The 27,152-nt window shown below is 39.4% G+C and overlaps 1 pseudogene and 1 gene segment (V, D, J or C); one reads left to right on the top strand and one right to left on the bottom strand.

Annotated features, from left to right (window-relative positions):
• Positions 1-303: 303 nt before the first annotated feature.
• The window catches only part of LOC127635140 (immunoglobulin kappa light chain-like), a 79,457-nt pseudogene continuing 52,608 nt past the window's right edge, over positions 304-27,152 (bottom strand).
• Positions 23,721-24,422, top strand: LOC127635150 (Ig kappa chain V region 3368-like). The segment is given in 2 exon segments: positions 23,721-23,869; positions 23,972-24,422. Coding segments are annotated over 2 exon segments (366 nt in total).

Raw genomic sequence — 27,152 nt, 5'->3', positions numbered from 1 at the left:
TCAACATTGTAGTTTTTAAAGTGCTTCATAAATAAACTTGAACTTGAATATTGTTTAATATGTTTTTAATTACAGTTTGAATTACAGGGACACTAGGGGTGTCCTCAAAAAACATATTTATAGCATAATAAACTCATAATTACTAGATTGATTCATAAAGTCTCTGCAGGTGTTTTCATGGTTCATTGAGTGAAGTTTATTTATAAAGTGTGTGAACTGAACTGGCAAATGACCCAAATAATGTGAATAAATCAACTTTTCAAATACAAAAGACAGAAACTTTACTGAATATTATTTCATTTATTGAATTTTGACAAGAGAAAACAGCAGAAGAACAAAAGCACACATATACTTGTCTGAATAGAAGTCACTGTTAGTCTCCATGTGAGACATGAGTGAGAAGAGCAGAAGAGAATCAGCGGATCTACTCAGAACACTGATCTCTCCTCACTTCTTCAATGACTGACGTCTGGCCTTGCCGTGTGGCCTCACAGCTCACTTTGACCGCCTTCATCCACTCGTCCTTAGAGAGAGTCAGACTGCTGCTCCAGCTGTACAGACCGTTCTCCTGCAGGACCCCAGCACTGCTCTTCTCAGTCCTGCTGCTCCCGTCCACCTTCCAGTTCAGGCTCCAGTCTGAGGGGAAGCCCTTGTTGGCCACACACATCAGTGTTGCTGTGTTCTTTGTGGAAATCTCTTCACTGGAGGGCAGCAGGACGCTCACGGCAGGACCAGTGTTGCCTGACAAATACACAAAAGACAAATTAGAAAATATTAAAAGATTTCTCACTCCAGCTCAAAACTAAATAAATTATATTGATAGATATTTTTGTAATGACAGAGTACTTAATAATAAATGTCAGTTTGACGGTCGGATCAATACATTTGTATGTTTGCAGATAGATTTACACAAAAGTTGAAGAATGTTTTTCCGTCATATATTTTTCTTTACATTAAGAAACAATGAAAAAGAAAATCGCCCGACCTCAACAGTACCACACAAAATATTCTGAACAATAATGAACTTTTAACAGATAGTTTGATGGAAATTAGTAATACTTTATATCTTCCATATTACATTAATAAACATTTCATATTGAAGGAGCATTTTTATGAACTCTTGATAATGTGAGAAATTTAAATCATGAACAGCAACAAAAACTGAATCACATCTCACTTCTGTACGAGCAACAAACTCACAAATAAATTACACAAAGTGTCTTAAAATTTCACATTAATATCCTGAAAACAGACAAATTATTCAATGAGTCTAATCAGGAATTGCAAAAATAATTATAAATAAAAAAATCACAAAATTAGGGAGTTTTTTGCTACATTTTCTGGTTTAGTCACAAGTTGGAAACAAAAAAATATTTCACCAAAACAATTTAAAAAAGTGAGACAAATCCCTCAAATCATAGTGTTACAATCATACATAAAACACACATTCAACATTATTATAAACACACATTCAACATTATTATAAACACACATTCAACATTATTATAAAACATATGAAACATTAAAAGGATGATTTGATGATTTACTTACTGCCAACATCCAGTCTGGTGCCGCTGCCGAAAGTGTACCACAGTGATACAAACTAATAGAACAGCTGCACAAAAACCTCTGAGCGCTTCACTAACTGCACTTTAAACACATGATCACAAACACATCTTTACACAACACACATACAAACACACTTTCACTTCTTACTGTCATTAACAACTCGTTCAAAAGTGCAACATTGCATTATAACATATATATTACATTGTAATAAACAGTTTTTATCACTCCACTGACTCTATAACTCATTTGATTTAGTTTGATCTCCTGAATGCTCGTGCAATATCCACAATGAGGAAAAATCCAGAGAAGTTCCACTGATTGAAATGTATTTAATAAATCAGAAATAAAGATGTCAATAATTTGTGTATTTTCATGTATGAATTGTTTGTCATTGCTGCTGTTCTCCTGTAACAGTCACATTTGCTGGTGAGAGGAAACAGTTTTGAATGTCCCGCCCCTCTGATTAAAGCACAATATCAGACTGTCTGTTAGTCAGGACTGTCAAACCAACATCACTGTTCCTTCAGTTCTCACTCATTCACAGTAAAGATGACAGCTGCAGCTCTCATTATCTGCTCTCTTCTGCTTTTCACTGCTGGTGAGATTCATTTTAAAAGTCTAATTCAAGCAGCGATCATTAAATCAGAGAGGAAAGATTCTCTCCGCAGTCGGATTTTGAGTCTGGAAGTAACTTTGGCTCTTAGTTTAAGTGTGTTTGAATGTTGTGAATGTGTTTGTGTCTGTAAATGTTCATTGATGTTTGTGGTGATTGTTTGACTGTAACACTGATTGATGTTTCTGTTGTGGCAGGTTGTTTCGGTGAGATTATTCTGACTCAGAGTCCCAAAGTGAAGACGGTGTCAGTGGGAGACAGTGTCACTCTCAACTGTGTGTCCAGCTCTGATATTGGGTCTAATTTAGCCTGGTATCTGCAGAGATCTGGAGAATCCCCCAAACTCCTGTTCTATTATGTTGGTAGCAAAGCGTCTGGAGTTTCTGACAGATTCACTGATGGGGGATCAAACACAAACTTTATGCTAAATATCAGAAATGTCCAGACTGAAGATGCAGGAGATTATTATTGTCAACAGCATTCTCAGTATCCACTCACACAGTGATAAAGAGTCGCACAAAAACCTCCTTCAGTGAAAGAGGAACTGCTGATACAGACACAGTAACTGTGAATTTGACATTATCAATTGATCTGAGCAAAGTGTTTCATTTCTTTATTTCACACTCAACACTACAAATGAAACTGAGGACATTATTTTTAAGGTAAACTGAGTCATTTTTTGTTCATGTTTCAGTGTCTGATATGACACGGGACAGATTTTATTCGGACACTGTCCATATGAACGCAGCATCATGCAAAATCTGTTTTCAAAAATGTAATTTATTGAAAACAGAAAAGAGAGATGAAACAGTTTTCAGTTATTGACGTGTGAAACATTAAAAACAATTGAGTGTCCCTTTAAATTTGAGACTTCACGTCAGTTGAGGGAAAATTAGAGATTTCTCATTTTTTGTTCATCTGATCACTCATGAAGCATCTCTTTTATTGTTTTTAACCAGCAGTGATGTGTTTGTGTGTTTGTGTGATTGTTTGGTCTTACAGAAACCTGGAGAAGCTCCTGAACTCTGTTAAACTGGATCTCCATCTGGATTCAGTGGATCTGATAGTGATTTCAGTCGGACCATCAGTGGAGTCCAGACTGAAGATGTTCAGTGTTCAATTCATGCATTATTTCACTCAATACTGCGGCTTTGTTGTGTATTTATTGTCAAGTGTCACAATTATTGCAATAATATCTGTGTCAAAGTTACTCAATGATTATATTGAAATAATATTTTAGTTGATCTTCTATTTGTTTTAATTAGAGCAGATATAGTTGTTAGAGGGATTTTATGATGTCATAATGGTCATGTTACAATGTAAAGTTCCTCCTATGGGGCATGTTGTCACGTTCCACTTTCCTCTTTTACAGGTAGATGACAATAAAAAACACTAAGCTGTGTTCACGAAACAAGTCCACATATTTGTGCCAGACATGTGTGAAATTAATGTGAATTAAGAAAAATACTCTGAACCCCAAGTGCATTTACACAAACTTAATAAAAACAGAAAGTGTTTGTTTGTGTCGCGCTCTCCCCTAATAAAAGTGTGCCATTATATCAAAATGTGTCATGGAAACTGAACTGTTTATTTTACTCTCTTTTACATGTAAAACACCAAACAATTAAAACAAACAAGTTTCGGGGGGTCTGGGTATCTCAGTGAGTATTGACACTGACTATCACACCTGGAGTCGTGAGTTTGAATCCAGGGTGTGCTGAGTGACTCCAGTCAGGTCTCCTAATCAACCAAATTGGCCCGGTTGCTAGGGAGGGTAGAGTCACATGGGGTAAACTCCTCGTGGTCACTATAATGCGGTTTTCGCTCTCGGTGGGAAGCATAGTGAGTTGTGCGTGGAGAATAGCATGAAGCCTCCATACGAGCTATGTCTCAATGGTAACGAGCTCAACAAGTCACGTGAAAAGATGTGAAGAATATTTGACGTTTTATTCATTTAGCTTAAGCATACAGAATTAGATTTGCTGGAATTTTGTCATGAAATTAAAACGATACATGATCTATGTGTAAATTTTTTGGTACTTACAGAAACTTGGAGAAGCTCCTAAACTCCTCATTTATCTGACTGATAGACTGCAGTCTGGAACTCCATCTAGATTCAGTGGCAGTGGATCTAAAACTGATTTCACTCTGACCATCAGTGGAGTCAGACTGAAGATGCAGGACATTATTACTGTCAGAGTGAACATGAGATCAGTGGTTATGTGTTCACACAGTGATAAAGAGTCGTACAAAAACTTCTGTCAGTCACACTGCACTGATACACTGACAGATACTGCAGCTGCTCCACACACACACACACACACACACACACACACACACACACACACACACACACACACACACACACACACACACACACACACGTTGTGTTTCCATGTTTTATGGGGACTTTCCATAGACATAATGGTTTTTATACTGTACAAACTTTATATTCTATCCACTAAACCTAACCCTACCCCTAAACCTAACCCTCACAGAAAACATTCTGCATTTTTACATTTTCAAAAAACATAATTTACTGAGATTGATAAGCTGTTTTCCTCATGGGGACCGACAAAATGTCCCCACAAGGTCAAAAATTTCGGGTTTTACTATCCTTATGGGGACATTTGGTCCCCACAAAGTGATAAATACACGCTCACACACACACACACACACACACACACACACACACACACACACACACACACACACACACACACACACACTCACACAAACACACACACTTTAATTCAACTTGTGTATCTATGTCCATCAGCAGGTCACTGAAATGCCAAATGAGACATTATGTTGAATTGAAGGACACTTGATGTGGAGAATTCAGTCCTTGTCAAGAAGCTTCAATCAGAACCGTTCCACAGCAGACGGATCGTTCTGGGACTTTTTGAAACCAAATTAGTTATTTCAATAAACTTTTTTCCCTTTGTTGTTGCACATCATGAAAGCAGGAAAAAATGCTGTTAGTCTTTATTGATCTGTTTTAATACGGAGAATTTTGTCATATTAATAATGAATACTTGTTTATTATTGTGATGTATTTAGTGTAAATAAGATTACTGTACTAATTACTCTGTCTGAAAAGTAATTGCATTAATTATTACTAATTACTTTCTAAAACCCATAATCAACCTCGACCAGATGAGCGGTTTCACGTCGATCCTTGTGTTGGATTTATACAGTCAGAACTGAAATAAAATGTTCACTTATAAACTGAGATCATAAGAGCCCATAGTTACAGAATCCCCTAAAAATGACCATAAAAGTTACTCAAGTAAATGTAACAGATTAAATGTAGTCTGTTACTACACACCTCTGCATCTTACACTAGGAGGACACCAAAAAGTCCAGCGGCTTCCCTTCCTCACATTTATACTCTCAAGATTTGAACTCAAGTGTCTGTGATTCGTCACCTTTTGACCCCTTAAACTTTTATCACCAATAAAGATGTTTCTGTGTGTAATTTAATTGTAATGGTCCCACACACTTCCTGAACTCTTTTAAAAATGTCAAACGACTCAATAGAGCAGAAGTGAAAGTGGTGTGTTCCAGTTCAGATCATTGAACCAATCAAACAGTGAATCTGAGAGTGTGAGGTGAAAATCACATTTGTATTGTCAGAGTTGAATGATTGTGTTTCTCTCAGAATAGAGCAGCTCTGTCTCCAGTGAACATGTTCAAACCACAAGAGATTTTATTTACATTTACAGTAAATGCAACTTTCTCAACTATTAACATCTCAAAACCTTTTAAAACATGTCAAACTTTACCAAAGTACTTTCTTGATCAAATACTTCATGTAATTCTCTCTGTAAGTAGAAAGACACTTTAAATAGTGACACACAGATTGAATATTACACATTTAAAATGTCGACATTATTTAAAACAAAAAGATGACCTTTGACTTCTGACCTTTAACCTCATTCATCATGTTGAACATGGTGATAATTCTACTGTCTCTTATGTTGATGCTGCTCTCTCTCATACTGCATTCAATTATCAGAGACGTTTAGCATCAGACAAATATGACACATGTAACATTTTTCAGATGCAAACTCCTGCATAAGGAACATCTAACTTTTGTTTTTGCATTATCTGGCGTGACCATCACACTCATTTACATGAACACACTTTGCATTGGCAGCACATGCTTCAGTTGTCTGGGAGTTTTTAATAGTTCAGTGAGTTTGAAACTGAAGGCGGAGAACTTCTTCATCCAGAATCTAGATCCACAGCAATCATGACTTTCATCAGCATCTTTATCTGGATGTTCACTAGCTACTGTTTTAGAGGTAAGAACACATTAAAATATCTCATTCTACACTATATGACTGATCATGTGTGTCCTGAATGAAATGAAACAGTTTTTACAGTTTTTATTTTGTTGTCTTAATGTAGAATCCAGATGTGCAGTGACAGTCACTCAAACACCTGCAGTGAAATCTGTTCATCTTGGAGACACATTTACTATCAGCTGTAAAACCAGTCCTGAAGTTTATCAGGGTTGGGGTTATCAGCCTCTTAACTGGTATCAGCAGAAACCTGGAGAAGCTCCTAAACTCCTGATATATGCTGCAACAAACCGCTACACCGGAACTCCATCTAGATTCAGTGGCAGTGGATCTAAAAGTGATTTCAGTCTGACCATCAGTGGAGTCCAGACTGAAGATGCAGGACATTATTACTGTCAGAGTTATCACAGTGGTGGTGTGTTCACACAGTGATAAAGAGTCGTACAAAAACCTCCTTCAGTCACACTGCACTGATACACTGACAGATACTGCAGCTGCTCACACACACACACACACACACACACACACACACACACACACACACACACAGAGAAACTGAGGAGTTCAACTCGTATTTGGATCTTTCATAAATATTTCATTTAATATCTTTAAATACGTCAATTTAAACAATATTCCCTTCTGTCACTCTCACACAGTACAAAAACTTTACCAAACTGAATTTCTGTCCCGTACAAATATAAAGACATACAGCACCCTAAATGTCTAACGGAGCTGCACTAATGAACATTCCCACACTCTGTTAAGTGAACGTCTCTTTAGACTTAAGCGGTCACGTTTCTAGTTAGGCTGCATTAGTCAGTGTCATACAGTACATGGGACAAAACAGGCCACAAAACTGAAAGTGAATGAATAATACAAGTTTATGTATCAAGGAATTATTTTGGATTAGTCTGTTCAACATGGTCTGAGGCGTTCATGTTTGGTCTCATTTAGGAAAATTCCAGTCAGAACAAACTCATTAGAGCTCAAGTAAATAACAGCAGATTAAGTGAACTTGTTAATGAAATCTAGGATCTCTTCTGTGTGACATGAGTGGACGTCCAGCCAATAGAAGAATCCGTAAAGACAAACACAGGGACCATGTCCTATCCAAGTGCAAAACATTGATTCAGCAGGTAATAGACTTGGGAAAAGGGAGCTTCTGAATATTTCTGGCCATACAGTGAACCAGATGCTGCAAATGAAAAAACCTCCTATAAAGCTCCAACATCTGTATGAGAGGTTTGAGGAACCGGATCAGAACATCATGATTCTGTAGAAATGTGGACCATGTCCCAGTTGCCTCTTTAACTGTAACATTTGATTATGTGATAGAATTCAAATGTAGGAAAATAATATTTAAATGAGAACATTCCATTCCGCAAAAGAATCTTTCCTGCGTTTCAGTTTTTTTTTTATTTTTAAACAATAATTAAGGGGTTCCTTTGTTTTACGCTTGTAAGTTTTCATTTTTAAATCTATTGAAGGCGCCATTTTTCACTACCGTATACTTTGCAAAAACGAGGCCTTTAGAAACTGAAAAAAGGAGTTTTTAAACCTGGTATATATTCTTTGTGTGTTTGAGCCGATGTAGTGGTGGTGATTCTGGTAGGATCGAAGGGATGTGTTGAACGGATCATTAAGAAATTCAAGAGACTCCTAAATGGAAAACTCTTCAAGATAAGGCTTGAGATCCAGCATAGATCCAATAGGAGTCAAATCTAAGAGAAGCCCTGGTCAACTGATTTCTCAAAATGTGAAAGTAAAAAAAAAAAGCCCCAAAGACCAAAGGAAGACATTCCTTCCTTGAGCAAAACTAAACAAAACTATTAAGAGAGGAGCTTCTTTCTCTTTGTCTCTCTTATCCTTTTTTTGTTTGTTTGTTTGTTTGTTTGTTACTCCTCTTGTCCCCACTTTCTCAATAATCACACAGCAAGATTTCACATCCACGCTCAAACTTCACTTCTTTATTTTCTGGGGAGCCACACACTGAGGGGTTTTTAAAAGCCTCACAGTAACCTGCAGCACCTGTCCTCACTAATTATCCCAACCCACATCAAATTAACCCATTAGTGAGTTAGTGAAAATCTCCAAAACCACCAGAAGAGGGTGAGAAAGAGAGGGAGAGAAAATGTCTTCCAAAACAAAGCATTGCATAACTGTTCACTGCATGTTTTTCAAAGTCTTTTTAGCAAGTCTGTTCTCTTGTCGGCCATCTTCGGAACACTCTCGGGCAGCAATTGTTCTACGTAAACAAGCAGCATCTAAGAGCAGCTGCGATCTACTTGAATGGGGAAAGACCGAAATCTCCAAAATGTTGTCAAAAGAACCAGTGTTGTAGTCGAGACCAGCTCATTCGAGTCCAAGTCCAGTCCGAGACCAGAGTAGATCGAGTTAGAGTCAAGACCAAGACTGGAGAGGGCGAGTCCGAGTCGAGACCAGTAAAGGCCGAGTCTAAGACAAGAGTTATTTTAATGAATGTATTAAAGAGTTTAAAGAACTATAGGCACGGGAAATCGTCTCATTTGCCGAATGTCTTATTGACATCTGAGACATACTTTTTACACACGTCTTATAGATGTACTGCAGATGAGCAAACATCATAAAATAGATGTCTTCACACACAGTAAAGAGACATTTTGGTTTTGTACTGAGTGCCATCAGGGAAAACAGTATAACACAAGTGTCTCGAGACACGTTTTTAACAGTTGAGGTTCTTTTTAGCTTGACAAATGCATTTAAATAATTGTGGCAATCCTGCGTGAGATGCTAATATGTAATGCAATGGTCAAAAACATCTGTTTAGCATGTTTACATCTAAAAACAGCATGGGTGGATGCAAAAACGTGTTTGGTGTGAACAACCCCTTATTAAAAAGACACGGCACCAATGGAAGTTTCTCAAAGATTCCTCTCAAAAAGCAGTCTATAGTTGACTGCAGGTAAATCTCCACTTTATCAACAAACGAATGGGACTGAATAGCCAATCGATTCACACCTTATTGCTAACCTGTCTGGCCAATTTGCTGAAAAGAATCGACTCAATAGAATGATTTATTTGAGATCTGGGCATCACTTGTTCTGATTCTACTCAGCAGATTGAAATGTGGGACATGACGTCAAGATCTCTGATATTATCAGTCAAAAACGTTTGTCGAAGTTGAAGGGACTCGACTGGACTCGGGGTTAAATCTGAGTTGCTCACTAGTCCATGACCAAGAAAATATGATCCGGTCTCGAATACTACAACACTGCAAAGAACATATTTCAAATCAGCAGTAAAATCAAAGTGGTGGCTCAGCGGTTAAGGCTCTGGGTTACTAACCAGAAGGTCAGGGGTTCAAGCCCCAACACCACCAAGACACCACCGTTGGGCCCTTGAACCTATCTGCTCCAGGGGTGCCGTATCATGGCTGACCCTGCACTCTGACCCCAGCTTAGCTGGGATATGTGAAAAGTAAATAATTTCACCATGTATATGCAGAAAAGTATGTATAATGTGTGACAATTTATTTTATTATGACAAATGTGAGAAAGCATAAACAGCATAAGATTACATGTTTGCTGATAGCGGCACCTGGTGGCCAATGTTGGTACCGCATGGATTATTTTTTTTAAGAGAAAGAAAAAAACATTTGAAGAGAGAAAACATGTTTTTTTGTTGATAGATATTGAATACTACAGCACTGCAAAGAACATATTTCAAATCAGCAGTAAAATTTGTCAACATAGGTATCATAAATTGTGCTTCTTTAACTATAATAGATAACGCGCATGCACGTTCTTGAGTTGATCAACAGGTGACGTCTGTATCTGAAAGATGATTGGCTCTTTCACCTGGAAGGCGGGACTTCTTATCTACATCCGTTGGGCGTTCCAATTTCTCCCATTAATTTTAATAGAAGTGACCCGTCTCTGCTAAATAGTCTCTGATGTTTTTCCACTGATCATTTTAATTTCATGAGGAAATATGCTCACATCAGATCGATCAGTCCGGACCCCACTGCCCATCAGAGTGATGTCACACGTGACCTTGATTCAATCAACAAATTAAGAGTGCAAGAGGTGTGAGCATAAATAAGATGTTATGTATTTATTATAATTGCGTAAAATGTAAAATAAAATAAAAATGACATGAAAAGTGTGACATTAAATATATGCTGAAAATGTTATGACCAACATTAAACTACTCTGAAGATTCTCCCTCCCTCTTTCTTTCTATTCTTATTTGTTTTGAACACACAATCACACACTTTACTTCAATACACTCAACCACACAGCACAATTTCACTCAATATCAAAGAACTACAATTCACTTCACAGTCAAACACTTCTTCCTCTCTCCATGGAAAGACACAAACTGAGGGGTTTTGAAGTGTCTCAGTAACCTGTAACATCTGCCTCCACTAATTATCCCTCATAATGAAGCTCATTAGTGGCTTGTACATCTGAAACAACACCAGCAGAGGGAGACAAAGAGAGAGAAAGTGCTGCTCCAAAACAGAAAATCCCTGTTGAATTACACAGAGATGGATCAGTAGTATTCAATAGTACACTTATCATATGACTTCAGAAGAAATGGATTTAATAACTGGAGTCGTGTGGATTACTTTTCTGCTGCCTTTATGGGATTTTTGGAGCATCAAAGTTTTGGTCACCATTCACAAGCATTGTATGGACCAGCAGAGATGAAATATTCCTCTAGAAATCTTCATTTGTGTTCTGCAGAACAATGTCAAACACATCTGGGATGGCATGAGGGTGAGAATCCAAACCAGTTTAACCATTTACCGTAACCTCAAGATTATATAAACACTCCAACATGTGAAAGAGAATATATAATATTGGGACACTCAATGACACAATGTGATTATTTGTATGTTTTTCTCACAGTAATCCAGACTGTATAATGTCAGTGAGAGCTCTCTGAAGAAATCCATCCATCCATCCATCTTCAACCGCTTATCCGAAGTCGGGTCGCGGGGGCAGCTGCTCCAGCAGGGGGCCTCAAACTTCCCTATCCCGAGCCACATTAACCAGCTCTGACAGGGGGACCCCGAGGCGTTCCCAGGCCAGTTTGGAGATGTAATCTCTCTACCTAATCCTGGGTCTTCCCCGAGGCCTCCTCCCAGCTGGACGTGCCTGAAACACCTCCCTAGGGAGGCGGCCAGGGGGCATCCTTACCAGATGCCCAAACCACCTCAACTGACTCCTTTCGACGCAAAGGAGCAGCGGCTCTACTCCGAGCTCCTCACGGATGACTGAGCTCCTCACCCTATCTCTAAGGGAGAAGCCCGCCACCCTTCTGAGGAAGCCCATTTCGGCCGCTTGTACTCGCGACCTAGTTCTTTCGGTCATGACCCAGCCTTCATGACCATAGGTGAGGGTAGGAACAAAAATTGACCGGTAGATCGAGAGCTTTGCCTTTCGGCTCAGCTCTCTTTTCGTGACAACGGTGCAATAGAGCGAGTGCAATACCGCCCCCGCTGCCCCGATTCTTCGGCCAACCTCCCGCTCCATTGTCCCCTCACTCGTGAACAAGACCCCGAGGTACTTGAACTCCTTCACTTGGGGCAATACCTCCTTCCCTACCTGGAGTACGCACTCCATCGGTTTCCTGCTGGCCACAGATATAGAGGTGCTAATCCTCATCCCAGCTGCTTCACACTCGACTGCCAAGCGATCCAGTGAGAGCTGAAGGTCACGGACCGATGATGACATGAAGACAACATCATCGGCAAAAAGCAGCGATGAGATCCCCAGCCCACCGAACCGCACACCTTCCCCACCCCGACTACGCCTCGATATCCTGTCCATGAATATCACAAACAGGATTGGTGACAAAGCGCAGCCTTGGCGGAGACCAACCCCCATATGGAATGAACTCGACCACCCCGTACTCCCGCAGCACCTCCCACAGTCTCTCCCGGGGGACCCGGTCATACGCCTTCTCCAGATCCACAAAACACATGTAGACCGGATGGGCATACTCCCAGGCCCCCTCCAGGATCCTTGCGAGAGTAAAGATGTGGTCCGTCGTTCCACGGCCAGGACAAAAACCGCATTGTTCCTCTTCAATCCGAGGTTCGACAATCGGCCGAACCCTCCTCTCCAGCACCTTGGAGTAAACTTTACCAGGGAGGCTGAGAAGTGTGATACCCCTGTAGTTGGCACACACTCTCTGATCCCCCTTTTTGAAGAGGGGAACCACCACCACGTTCTGCCACTCCTTAGGCACTGTCCCAGATTTCCACGCAATGTTGAAGAGGCGTGTCATCCATGACACCCCCAATCACATCCAAAGCTTTCAGCATTTCTGGTCGGATCTCATCAATCCCCAGGGCTTTGCCACTGTGGAGTTGTTTGACTACCTCAGTGACCTCCCCCAGGGAAATAGAGTCTGATCCCCCATCAGCCTCCAGCTCTGCCTGTAGCATAGAGGGCGTGTTGGGATTTAGGAGTTCTTCAAAGTGTTCCTTCCACCGCCCAATAACCTCCTCGGTTGAGGTCAACAGCGTCCCATCTTTGCTGTATACAGCTTGGATGGTTCCCCGTTTCCCCCTCCTAAGGTGGCGGACGGTTTTCCAGAAGCACTTTGGTGCGGACCGAAAGTTCTTCTCCATGGCTTCTCCGAACTTTTCCCACACCCACTGCTTTGCATTCGGGACTGTCGGTACCTTGCAACTGCCTCCGGAGACCTCCGGGACAACAAATCCCGGAAGGCCTCTTTCTTCAGTCGGACGGCTTCCCTGACCACCAGTGTCCACCACGGTGTTCGAGGGTTACCACCCCTTGAGGCACCTAAAACCTTGAGGCCGCAGCTCTCCACCGCGGCTTCGGCAATGGAAGCTTTGAACATTGCCCACTCCGGTTCAATGTCCCCAACCTCCGCAGGGATGCCTGAAAAGCTACACCGGAGGTGTGAGTTGAAGATCTCACGAAGAAATCAACTCTATTAATTCTATTGATTGATGTCTGTTTTACTCAAAGAGGGTATTTCCAGAGAGAGTCACTTTGCATTGGCATCACACGCTTCAGTGATCAGAGAGTGTTTATAACTGTGAGTCAAACAATTTATAACACACGGCTGTTTTTCAAGATACAAAACCAACAAACACAAAAATGAATTTCTTCATCTTTATTTGGATTCTGGGAGCTTTTATTCCAGGTAAACATCAAATGAAATCTTCTCACTGATTTACTTATTTTTAAGACTTTCATATACAGTCAATTTAAAGATTTTCATCAAACGTTATTTTCTCCTGATCAGAATCCAGAGGAGTCACTGTAACTCAGACTGAAGTTGTGACTAAAACTGCAGGAGAAGAAGTCACTATAAACTGTAAAACTGATCCTGGAATAGATAGCTGGGGTTTAGCTTGGTATCAGCAGAAACCTGGAGAAGCTCCAAAACTCATCATTTCAGGCGTAAATGATCGGTATGGTGATAGTTTTCAGCGATTCACTGGAAAAGGACAAAGTGGTGGAACTGATTTCACTCTGACCATCAGTGGAGTCCAGACTGAAGATGCAGGACATTATTACTGTAAGAGCAGACACGTCATCAGTGGCAGTTATGTGTTCACACAGTGAAAAAGAGTCGTACAAAAACCTCTGTCAGTCACACTGCACTGATACACTGACAGATACTGCAGCTGCTCACACACACACACACACACACACACACACACACACACACACACACACACACACACACACACACACACTAAACACAATTATAATAATGAATACATTTAATGAATTGAGTTTTTCAGAAAAGTTCAAATGTAAGTTTTCATTCTCTTCTCCTCTAAACTGAATTGAAAGAATAATGTGAAGTAAACCGTATTTGTCACACTGTTGTTTGTTTGAATATAAAAGAGTGAAACAGAAAAATGATTGATGGAAAAAGGAACATAAATCAGATAGTTAATAATGTTGATGATTTTCTATGATATATCGGCACACTGTAAGACTTTAGTTCAGTGTGATCAACTGAAAGTTTCAGAGATGATAAACAGCACAAACACTGAGCAGATGTGTGTGACACAAACAGCATCATTGATATTGAGTTTTGAACAGATGATTGAAACATTCATAAGGTCAGTATGACTGCTGAGATCAGCCTCAGAGTAAACTGATGAATATGATCAAAGCTCATCTCTCCATTAGTCAAACTCAACGGTCTCATTTCACACAAACAGTGAAACTCATATTTGCATCATCAGGGTGGAGTGATTCTGTTCCTCTCAGAATAGAGCCGCTCCATCAGCAGATGTTCACCATCGTAACACCATCAACACTTCAAATAAACATGTCAACTCGTTTGTGCAAAAGATCAGATTTCATCGTTTCATTGAAGAACACAAGATGCTCTTTGATGCATTCTCAAATCATGCTGGATAACATGATCATCAGGTTTTGAACAAACGTTTGGAGTCTATACCAGCTCGAGTGCTGTCACTGAAACTAAATGAAACATTTCAACATACAATTCATGCACATTTTTACATTCACCTCAAATAGTTCACATAATATCATTTGCAGATGTGGAATGTAATGAATTATAACCACTCTCACTTCAATTTACAATCCCCAGAACAATATGATGAAACGGGTAAAGCATACCTTAAAATACATGATCTCGTCTTATGTTGAAGAAAACCACAAGAAATGGGATGCACAGCTTCCCGAGCTGATGTTCTCCATTAACTCTGCAGTGCAGGAAACAACTGGAGTGTCACCAGATGAACTTCAGCTGGACCGGAAACTTCAGAGTCCCATAGATAAATTATTTCATGAATTAACTTCCACTGATGATGTCATCATCACCTACAACAAATGCAATCCAGTGTTGCAGAATGTTCAGGAAGCACGTTTTACACAACAGCTGTTAAAAGGCGAATGCTTCTGTGTAGTAAAAAACATCAATTGTTCTTTTTGGGTTGATTTTACACTTTTAATATGAATTCACTACATGGCTGAGTTTAAAGTGCATATTGTGAGTGCATTAATGTATTATTCATCAAGTTGTAAATGGGCTACTCGACAGACTCATACACACACCCCAGGAGGGAGGAATACATTAAATTGACATTTCTGACCACAAGGGGGAGACACAGCAGGTGCAATTCTCACCAGTGTCAGTTTCTGTCCATCAGTAACCTCTCTGAAACATTTATGGACAATAATCAAATATAATCATGAAAAATAAAGAAAGAAATAATAATGAATCTGAATTTAAAAGATAAATATAGACTTGAAATAACCCATTAGAGAACATTCTGTACGGCTGAATGAAGGAACTGATGAATGTCGCACCTTGAACACTGAAATTGTGTCATTCACTTTTTTTTAAGATTTGTTGGATGTTCTAATATTGAAACAGAACAGAGAGTAAAAATGACTTAAACGTCACACTCTACTTATAATATTATATTTAAACTTTTATACATGTGTATATACTATAATATTATTATCAATAATTACGGTGGAAAAGATGTTCAACTGTTTGCTAATTTAATTGTTGAACTATTTCATGTTGTTCACGCCCAGAAATACCTCGTGACATTATTAAATATTTAGAAATGACCAGAAAAGGACCAGTGGAGTGTTGTGTGCAATATTTAAATACTGAATGAGTCACTTTATATATTCAGCACATGATTCAGTGATCTGAGAGTGTTTATAGTGCTGTGAATTTAACACTTCATCACTGAGAACACAAAACAACACAATCTTCATCAACACACAACACAACACAACCTTCATCAACACACAACACAACCTTCGTCAACACACAACACAACCTTCGTCAACACACAACACAATCATCATCAACACACAACACAACCTTCGTCAACACACAACACAATCATCATCAACACACAAAACAACCTTCGTCAACACACAATGCAACACAATCTTCATCAACACAATCGAGATGAGGTTTATAGTAGATTAGTGTCACTGAATGGCTGGATGTCTGAGAGGTGTCTGAAGAATAAAATAGGATTTATAGACAATTGGAAGAGTTTTTGGGGTAGAGCTGACCTGCTGTAACGGTTGAGCAGCGAGGCAGACGAGGAGATGCGGATCCAAATGCAGTTAGACTTTATTAAATAAATAAGCAAGTAAACACAAAGGAACAACCCTCAATGGGGAAATAAAACATAAAACTGAAAACTAAACACGATGAAACCAAACAGAGAACTCAGGCAACAAAACAGAGAACTCAGGCAGGGAACACATACCAGGCTAACAACAAACAATGATAGACAAGGACTGAACAAAGAACCGGGGTATAAATACATGAGCAAGGGAAAAAGGGGCCAATGAACAAAACAGAACTCAAACAAGATAACAAGGTGATAAACAGAAGCAAAATGGCAAATTAACGAGGGCAGGTGCAAACAATGAACGGTGAACACGAAAGCTAACAAAGCTACACAAGGGACAAAAGTGAAAACTAAGGAATGCAATCGTGACAAAAATGGCAAACAAAAGGGCAACAGTGAAACAAGACAAGGTATACATAACACCTGCTAAAGAGAGACGGACTCATCCCTCCAGGGAAGGTGCCGCTCTCCTCTCTAGAAATTTGGCTCATAGTCTTAATAATGATAGTATTTGACTAACTGGGGCCCAGGTCAGGAAGCAGACAAACTGGTTAATCCGAACGTCTGCTAGCTGCCTTGAGACGTCACACAGGTCACATAAACTACATCACATAGAGACTGTATCACCTAGATATCTCATAGAGACTGTGTCTGTTCCCCGAACTACCAAACACAATACCCTCACTAAATCATGTAGAAAAAAATTGATTAAGGTCAAACTTGAACAAAACAAACAAATTAAAAATGTACATCATATAAAAATAGGGCTACTAAACATTAGATCTCTTTCTACCAAAGCACTAATTGTTAATTAAATGATTACAGATCATAGATCAGATGCGCTCTGTCTGACTGAAATCTGGCTTAAACCGGATGAATATATACGTTTAAATGAATCTACTCCCCCAGGTTATTGTTATAAACATGAGCCTCGTCTGAAGGGTCGAGGAGGAGGTGTTGCTACAATTTACAGTGAAGTTTTTGGTGTTACTCAGAGGACAGGATATAAATGTAAGTCTTTTGAACTATTAAAGCTTAATGTGACACCGTCAGATTTTAAATAAAAAATCTCTGTCGCCTTTTGTCCTTCCTACAATGTATAGATCACCCGGGCATTATTCTGATCTTGTAGTTACTGTAGATAGAGCTTTAATTGTTGGTGACGTCAACTTTCACATAGATAATGAAAATGATACATTGGGAGTCAGACAAAATGTAACAAGACCAACTCATCGCCATAATCATCCGCTAGATTTAATTCTGTCATATGGAGTTGATGTTGATAATATAGAAATTCTGCAGCAGAGCGATAACATCTCGGATCATTACCTCATCTCTTGTATGCTACAATCAGATAATGTTACTCAATCTACGCCACGCTATCGTTCAGGTAGAACTATTCTTTCGACAACTAAAGATTCACTAATAATCTTCCAGATCTATCTCATACACTCAATAAACCCCAAAGCCCAGAAGAACTTGATGAAATAACAAAAAATATAAATGCAGTATTCTCTGGCACTCTTGATATTGTCGCCCCACTTCGATTAAAGAAAATTAAAGAAATAAGCCCTGCACCATGGTACAATGATCACACTCATGCTCTCAAGAGAGCAGCTCGGAAAATGGAGCGCATGTGGAAAAATACAAAATTAGAAGTATTTCGAGGTGCATGGAAGGATAGTGTTGGTAGATACAGACAGGCACTAAAAGCTGCCAGGTCAGCATATTTTAGTAAACTCATAGAAAATAACCACAACAATCCTAGATGTTTATTCAGTACTGTGGCTAAATTGGTTAGGAATAAAGCCTCAACAGAACCAGATATTATGTCACAGCACAAGAGTAATAACTTCATGAATTTATTTAAGGATAACATTTAAATAATCAGAAATAAAATTGGAATTATGCAATCATCTGCCATAGCACCTCAGAAAACAGTGTCTAATAATTTTCCTCACGTGCAACTTCAATCCTTCTCTATCATAGGTCATGAAGAGCTAACAAAACTTATCGAAACATCAAAAGCCACAACTTGTTTGTTAGATCCTATACCAACTAAGCTCTTAAAAGAGGTATCTCCTGTAATTTCAGAACCTCTTCTTAATATCATTAACTCCTCGCTATGCTTAGGACATGTTCCAAGAAACTTTAAAATGGCAATTATCAAACCGCTTATTAAGAAGCCACAACTTGATCCTGGAGAACTGGCTAATTATAGACCGATTTCAAATCTCCCGTTTATGTCAAAAATACTAGAAAAGGTAGTATCCTCCCATTTCTACAGAGAAATAGTATATATGAAGAATTTCAGGATTTAGGCCTCATCACAGTACAGAGACTGCACTTATCAGTGTTACACATGACTTGCTCTTATCATCTGATCGCGGCTGCATTTCTCTTCTAGTGCTTTTAGATCTTAGTGCTGCATTCGACACGATAGATCATGACATTCTCTTGAATAGGCTGGAGAATTATGTTGGAATTTGTGGAGTTGCATTACCATGGTTTAGGTCCTATCTAGCAGACCGCTACCACTTTGTCTATGTAAATGAGGAATTGTCAAACCAAACAAAAGTAAAATATGGAGTGCCACAGGGATCAGTTTTAGGGCCTCTGCTTTTCTCCATGTATATGCTTCCCCTGGGAGATATTATCAGGAATCATGGAATAAGTTTCCACTGCTATGCTATTTCTTCAAAACCTGATGAGATTTCACAATTCTCGAAATTAGCAGAGTGTATCAATGAAATAAAAGATTGGATGGCCAGAAATTTCCTTCTTCTCAATTCTGACAAAACTGAGGTACAAATTATTGGACCAAAAACTCCAGTCTGATACCAATCTTTCCTTCAATCAAATTACAAATGTTTGTAGAACAGCATTCTTCCACCTAAGAAATATTGCTAAATTAAGGCACATGCTCTCTGATGCTGATGCCGAAAAACAAATTAATGCGTTCATGACCTCAAGACTAGATTATTGTAATGCATTACTAGGAGGATGTCCAGCAAGATCAATAAATAAACTTCAATTGGTTCAAAATGCAGCAGCCAGAGTGCTGACAAGAACCAAGAAATATGATCATATTAGCCCCATTTTATCATCGTTACATTGGATACCTGTTAAATTCCATATTCAATTTAAAATTCTGTTAACTATGTACAAAGCTTTGAATGGTCTCCGCAGTACTTAAGTGACCTTCTACCACGCTATAATCCATCACGTTCATTACGATCGCAAAATTCTGGCCTGTTAATAGTTCCTAGAAAATCAAAATCCACAAAAGGAGGTAGATCCTTTTCATATTTGGCTCCTAAACTATGGAATAGTCTCCCTAATAGGGAGAATAGTCTCCCTGCTTTGACTGCACTGATTGGAGTGTTTTTGAAGCTGCAGCTACAGACCTGGACGAGCTCACAGATACTGTTACATCATACATCAGTTTCTGTGAGGATATGTGCATCTCTACTAGGACATTTTTATCATTCAACAATGATAAACCATGGTTCACAGGAAAACTCAGACAGCTTCGTCATGCCAAAGAGGATGCTTACAGGGGTGGGGATAGAGTCTTGTATAATCAGGCCAGGAACACACTGAATAAGGAAATCAGAGTGGCTAAAAGAAGCTACTCTGAGAAGCTGAAAAGCAAGTTTTCAGCTAACAACCCTGCATCAGTGTGGAGTGGCCTGAAACAACTTACTAATTACAGGACTAATTACTCCTACCCCCAACCCTGTGGCAGACCAATGACTGGCTGACGACCTGAATGTGTTTTACTGCAGATTTGAAAGGCCCGATTTCACACCCCACATGCACTCGGACCTTCATTTCACACAACCATGAACACCTCTTGCAACCCCCCTCCTCCCCCCTCCTGCTACACTACCTGTACTCAAGATCTGTGAGGACGATGTGTGCCGTGTCTTTCGGAAGCAAAGGTCAAGGAAGGCTCCAGGCCCAGATGGCATCTCACCAGCGTGCCTTTGTTCCTGTGCTAACCAACTGGCCCCCATCTTCACTCAGATCTTCAATAGATCACTGGAGCAGTGTGAAGTCCCATGCTGCTTCAAACGCTCCGTTATTATCCCCGTCCATAAGAAACCTAAAATCACAGGAATTAATGACTACAGACCTGTCGCCCTGACATCTGTGGTCATGAAGTCATTTGAGAGACTGGTGTTGGCCCACCTGAAGGACATCACTGGACCCTTTCTGGACCCCCTTCAATTTGCTTATCGAGCAAACAGGTCTGTGGATGATGCAGTCAACATGGGTTTGCATCATATCCTGCAACATCTGGACAGACCGGGGACATACGTAAGGATCCTTTTTGTGGACTTCAGCTCGGCTTTCAACACAATCATACCAGATATACTCCAGACTAAGTTAAACCAACTCCCTGTTCCCACCTCTACCTGTCAGTGGATCACCAGCTTTCTGACGGACAGGCAGCAGCTTGTGAGGCAGGGAAAATTCACTTCCAGCACCTGTACCATCAGCACTGGTGCCCCCCAGGGATGTGTGCTCTCCCCACTACTCTTCTCCCTGTACACCAATGACTGCACCACCAAGGACCACTCTGTCAGGCTCCTGAAGTTTGCAGACGACACCAATGTCATCGGCCTCATCCGAGATGATGATGAGTCTGCATATAGAAAGGAGGTTGAACGGCTGGCTTTCTGGTGCAGTCAAAACTACCTGGAGCTGAACACGCTCAAAACAGTGGAGATGATTGTGGACTTTAGGAGGAACACCCCAACATTGTCCCCCCTCACCATTCTGAACAGCACTGTGGCAGCAGTGGAGTCATTCAGGTTCCTGGGCACTACCATCTCACAGGACCTGAAGTGGGGGATACACATCTACTCCATTGTGAAAAAGGCCCAGCAGAGGTTGTACTTCCTTCACCAGCTGAGGAAGTTCAACCTGCCACCAGTGCTGCTGAAACAGTTCTACTCAGCAGTCATTGAGTCTGTCCTCTGCACTTCAATAACTGTCTGGTTTGGTGCAGCTACAAAATCAGACATCAGAAGACTACAGAGGACAGTTCAGACTGCTGAGAGGATTATTGGTTGCCCCCTGCCCCCCCTTCAAGAACTGTACACTTCCAGAGTGAGGAAAAAGGCTGGTAAAATCACTCTGGACTCCACTCACCCTGCCCACTACCTTTTTGAACTGTTGCCTTCTGGCCGGCGCTTCAGAGCTCTGAACACCAGAACCGTCAGACACAGGAACAGTTTTTTCCCTCAGGCCATCCATATAAAGAACATTTAAATTGCCCCATTGAGCAATAATTATGTGCAATACACAGTTGAATTTTAATTTTAAATTACATTATCCAACATATCCACTTCTGCCATTACTTACATTGCTCTGTACATAATATACTGTTTTTTGTTCCTTATATAACAGATTGTATTAGATTTGCACTACGTGTGTGTATGTGGGTGTGTATGAAGGTGAGTGTATGGACGTAAATGTATAATTATTTATTTTGTGTTCTCTTTTTTGGTTTTAATTACCTATGTCTTGCTGCTGTTTCTGGTATTGTTTGTATTGTTGTAGACTGGAAGCTCCTGTCACCAAGACAAATTACTTGTATGTGTAAGCATACTTGGCAATAAAGCTGATTCTGATTCTGATTTATTATAATTGCGTAAAATGTTAAATAAAATAAAAATGACATGAAAAGTGTGACATTAAATATATGCTGAAAATGTTATGGCCAACATTAAACTACTCTGAAGATTCTCCCTCCCTCTTTCTTTCTATTCTTATTTGTTTTGAACACACAATCACACACTTTACTTCAATACACTCAACCACACAGCACAATTTCACTCAATATCAAAGAACTACAATTCACTTCACAGTCAAACACTTCTTCCTCTCTCCATGGAAAGACACAAACTGAGGGGTTTTGAAGTCTCTCAGTAACCTGTAACATCTGCCTCCACTAATTATCCCTCATAATGAAGCTCATTAGTGGCTTGTACATCTGAAACAACACCAGCAGAGGGAGACAAAGAGAGAAAGTGCTGCTCCAAAACAGAAAATCCCTGTTGAATTACACAGAGATGGATCAGTAGTATTCAATAGTACACTTATCATATGACTTCAGAAGAAATGGATTTAATCACTGGAGTCGTGTGGATTACTTTTCTGCTGCCTTTATGGGATTTTTGGAGCATCAAAGTTTTGGTCACCATTCACAAGCATTGTATGGACCAGCAGAGATGAAATATTCCTCTAGAAATCTTCATTTGTGTTCTGCAGAGGAATGTCAAACACATCTGGGATGGCATGTGGATGAATATGAGAGAATTCTCATTTTGGGGTGAACTGTCCCTTTAAGAGAACACATAACAGTATCTGCTTCTTCTCATCACCAGTTGTGAAATACAGACTTGTGAACGTCAGTCAGATAAATGATCAAGTTTTACTCTTTTACATCAGCTGACGCTCACTTGTCTGGTACACTTGATTTAGTCCATTGACTGATCTTCTTTATTTGTGCTTTATTCTTATCTATAATGTGATGAACACATGTATGGATTTGTGTGTTTAACAGGTTTTGGTTTGATTGTGAATGTGTTTCCTGTATTGAACAGGACGTCCTAAACAGCTGTAGATGATAGATTGTTTCAAACAGGTTTGTTCATGTTGATTTCTTGTATGTGTTTCTGAGACAAGTGCAGATCTAATTGTGTTACTCAAGACTGAATGTTTTGTGTCGTCACTGTTTTTCTCTGATAGTATTTATAAAAAACCAGAGACTGAATCTTTGAGTCCTTTATTAGTCTATGGATTGGTTGTTCACTGGTTATCTTTATTAACAGTGTCTGCTTGATATTGGATTGTGATGGTACATTGTGTCCGTCTCTGTTCTTCTTTCTCTTGTGTCACAATAATAAGATAAAAACTCCAGAAATCCATTTAATCTCACGTCCTCAATGACACAATGTGCTTATTTGTCTGTTTTTCTCACAGTAATCCAGACTGTATAATGTCAGTGAGAGCTCTCTGAAGAAATCAACTCTATTAATTCTATTGATTGATGTCTGTTTTACTCAAAGAGGGTATTTCCAGAGAGAGTCACTTTGCATTGGCATCACACGCTTCAGTGATCAGAGAGTGTTTATAACTGTGAGTCAAACACTTTATAACACACGGCTGTTTTTCAAGATACAAAACCAACAAACACAAAAATGAATTTCTTCATCTTTATTTGGATTCTGGGAGCTTTTATTCCAGGTAAACATCAAATGAAATCTTCTCACTGATTTACTGATTTTTAAGACTTTCATATACAGTCAATTTAAAGATTTTCATCAAACGTTATTTTCTCCTGATCAGAATCCAGAGGAGTCACTGTAACTCAGACTGAAGTTGTGACTAAAACTGCAGGAGAAGAAGTCACTATAAAGTGTAAAACTGATCCTGGACTAACTAGCAATGATTTAGCTTGGTATCAGCAGAAACCTGGAGAAGCTCCAAAACTCATCATATATTACATAAATTCTCGGTATGGTGATAGTTTTCAGCGATTCACTGGAAATGGACAACGTAGGGGAACTGATTTCACTCTGACCATCAGTGGAGTCCAGACTGAAGATGCAGGACATTATTACTGTCAGAGTGTACATTACATCAGTGGTTATGTGTTCACACAGTGAAAAAGAGTCGTACAAAAACCTCTGTCAGTCACACTGCACTGATACACTGACAGATACTGCAGCTGCTCACACACACACACACACACACACACACACACACACACACACACACACACACACAAACTTGTTTTTATATCATAATGGGGACTCTCTGTGAACTTCGATGTATTTTATGAATTTTATACAGATCTAACGATAATTTCTATCCCCTAACCCTAGAAACCTTTTTGCATTTTCAAATAAACATCGTTTTTTATGTTTAATAAGCCATTTAACAAACAATAACAAACCACTGGTTTTACTATCCCCACAATGTAGTATAAACATGCACACACACACACACACACACACACACACACACACACACACACACACACACACACACACACACACACACACACACACACACACACACACACATGTTGGTGCTTCTATCATTATGAGGACTCTCCATTGACATAATGATTTTTATAATGCTAAAACTACATATTATATCCCCTAAAACTAACCCTCATAGAAACCTTTTAATTTATTTTTTATTTATTTACTCTTTTACTGTTTTATTTAATTGTGCTTTAATAATATTGTTTGAGTAATATTGTGTTATTGTTTATGATATTAATGTTCAGCACTTTGGTCAACATTGTAGTTTTTAAAGTGATTTATAAATAAACTTGAACATGAAATTGTTTGTAACCTAAAAATGCACACCAGTGAGAATTGGCACAACTGAAAAATAAATATTCAATTTATTATATCAATAATAATTTTACACTTTGTTTCAGACTTTTGGACCCCACAGTATTTCTCTCCTGCATGTTTATATTTCAAAACCTCTTAATAAATTGTTTCATTTACTGAGAACACTGTGTGTGTGAGTTTCTTCATTTGACCACATGATCTTGTTTCTGCAGTTAATCCAGGATGGACTTCAAAGACATTAGTCATTAATCTTACAGTTCAAACACAATCGATGTTTAAACACTGACCCTTAACACTTACTTAATTTAATCATTTTAAACCATGACTTTAACTATACATAAGCAATATTTACATTATATTCATAATGTTAGCTAGAGGGGAACTGGCCCCCACAGTGAGTCTGGTTTCTCCCAAGGTTATTTTTCTCCATTAATCAACATCTTATGGAGTTTTGTGTTCCTTGCCACAGTCGCTTTCAGCTTGCTCACTGGGGTTATTAATACAATTATCATTTAATTACTTTTTTTGAAACACGATTAACAATTGTATATTATCTAATTACACAATGATGATTCATTGACATTATAGACATTATCATTTTATCGTCTGTTAATGCTTGATCTTCTGTAAAGCTGCTTTGAAACGACGTGTGTTGTGAAAGGCGCTATACAAATCAAATTGAATTGAATGAACTGAGATCCATGATCTGAAATGAGTTATTTCGGGTTACCCTCAAGGATGAACACAGTTGCGAGAAATTGAGTGACTGTTTTAGAGGTTACCTGGGTCATAAAACAATCTCAGGCCACTTACTAAAATAATCCACTAAGGTCACAGCAAAACGGCAGTCTGACGGGGCTTTGTCAAAAGGACCCACGATATCGATGGCAAGTTTCTCCCAAGCCCCATCTGGAAGGGGTACAGACTGGAGTGGTGGTGTGCGAACGACCGCTGACTTGTCATGTGATTGGCATGTGATGCACGACTTGATGGCAGTCTTAACCTGGGCGTCCACCATTATAGTTCTCGGAGTCTCTGCTTGGTTCTCACTATACCTTGGTGTGTATCATGAGCCAAGGCAATGAACTGCGATCTGAACGTCTCTGGTACTAACAGTCTGTGTGTACCTCTTACCACACAATCATCCTGAAGAGAGAGCTCATGTTGAAGTCTGTAGTATGGCTGTAGGTCAGCACATAGACCCTTGGAAGATTTTGGCCATCTGGTTGTCAGTAACTCATGTAACTTATGATGAATTGGGCAGGCAGCACATGCTTGTTGTATTCATCAGCTGATACAGCTGTGAGGGTTCAAGTAAGCACAACACTTCCACATCATCCTCCAGCCCAGGCTCACTACCCTGTAATGGTAAACGAGACAATCAGCTGTAACATAGTCACGTCCAGGTTTGTACTTGATGTCGTAGTCAAACGTCATTAGTCTAGCTGACCACTGAGCAATCCGAAGTCCTTGAACACCTGTAAGGCCTTTAAGTATGGTCGACATCAGTCTCTAAAAGCAACTTGGCCCTGACGCCAGTCCATATGTTACTCTTTAGTAACGGAATAAGCCTTCATGAATAATGAATGGACTGCGGCTATCTTCATGAAGCAATACTTGGTGATAGGCGCTTTGAAGGTCCAGTGTTGAAAAAACTGTTGACCCCCTCAGTTCTGCGAACATTTCTTCCATGTGAGGAAGTGGAAAACTGTCCACCACTACTGCTCTATTTGGTTCTCGCAAATCCACACAAAGTCGTTTGTTACCGTTTTTTTTCTTCTTAGTGACAACAACCGATTAAATCGACCCATTCTGACAATTAAATCAGTTCAATCATGTCCACATTATCTTTCTTGAATCACGATCTTCATCAACACAACAACAATGATATTCATCACCTTCTTCATCTGGACTCTCACATCATTTGCTCGAGGTTTGTCATATACAACTTTTATAATTAGAAGATCATAGTCACTCAGAGTCCCTCAATAACAGCAGCTCAACCAGGACAAGAAGTACAAATAAACCTTAAAACCAGCAGTGATGTGTATGATGGTGATTATTTAGCCTGAAACTTACAGAAATCATGAACATGAACAGCATGAGGGTGAGAAAATTATGACAGAATTAAAATTTTTGGGTGAACTATCCCTTTAAAC

The sequence above is a fragment of the Xyrauchen texanus genome, chromosome 42 (genome assembly GCF_025860055.1).
Source record: "Xyrauchen texanus isolate HMW12.3.18 chromosome 42, RBS_HiC_50CHRs, whole genome shotgun sequence".
Classification (NCBI taxonomy): Eukaryota; Metazoa; Chordata; class Actinopteri; order Cypriniformes; family Catostomidae; genus Xyrauchen; species Xyrauchen texanus.
This window is presented reverse-complemented; position numbering and strand designations above follow the sequence as displayed.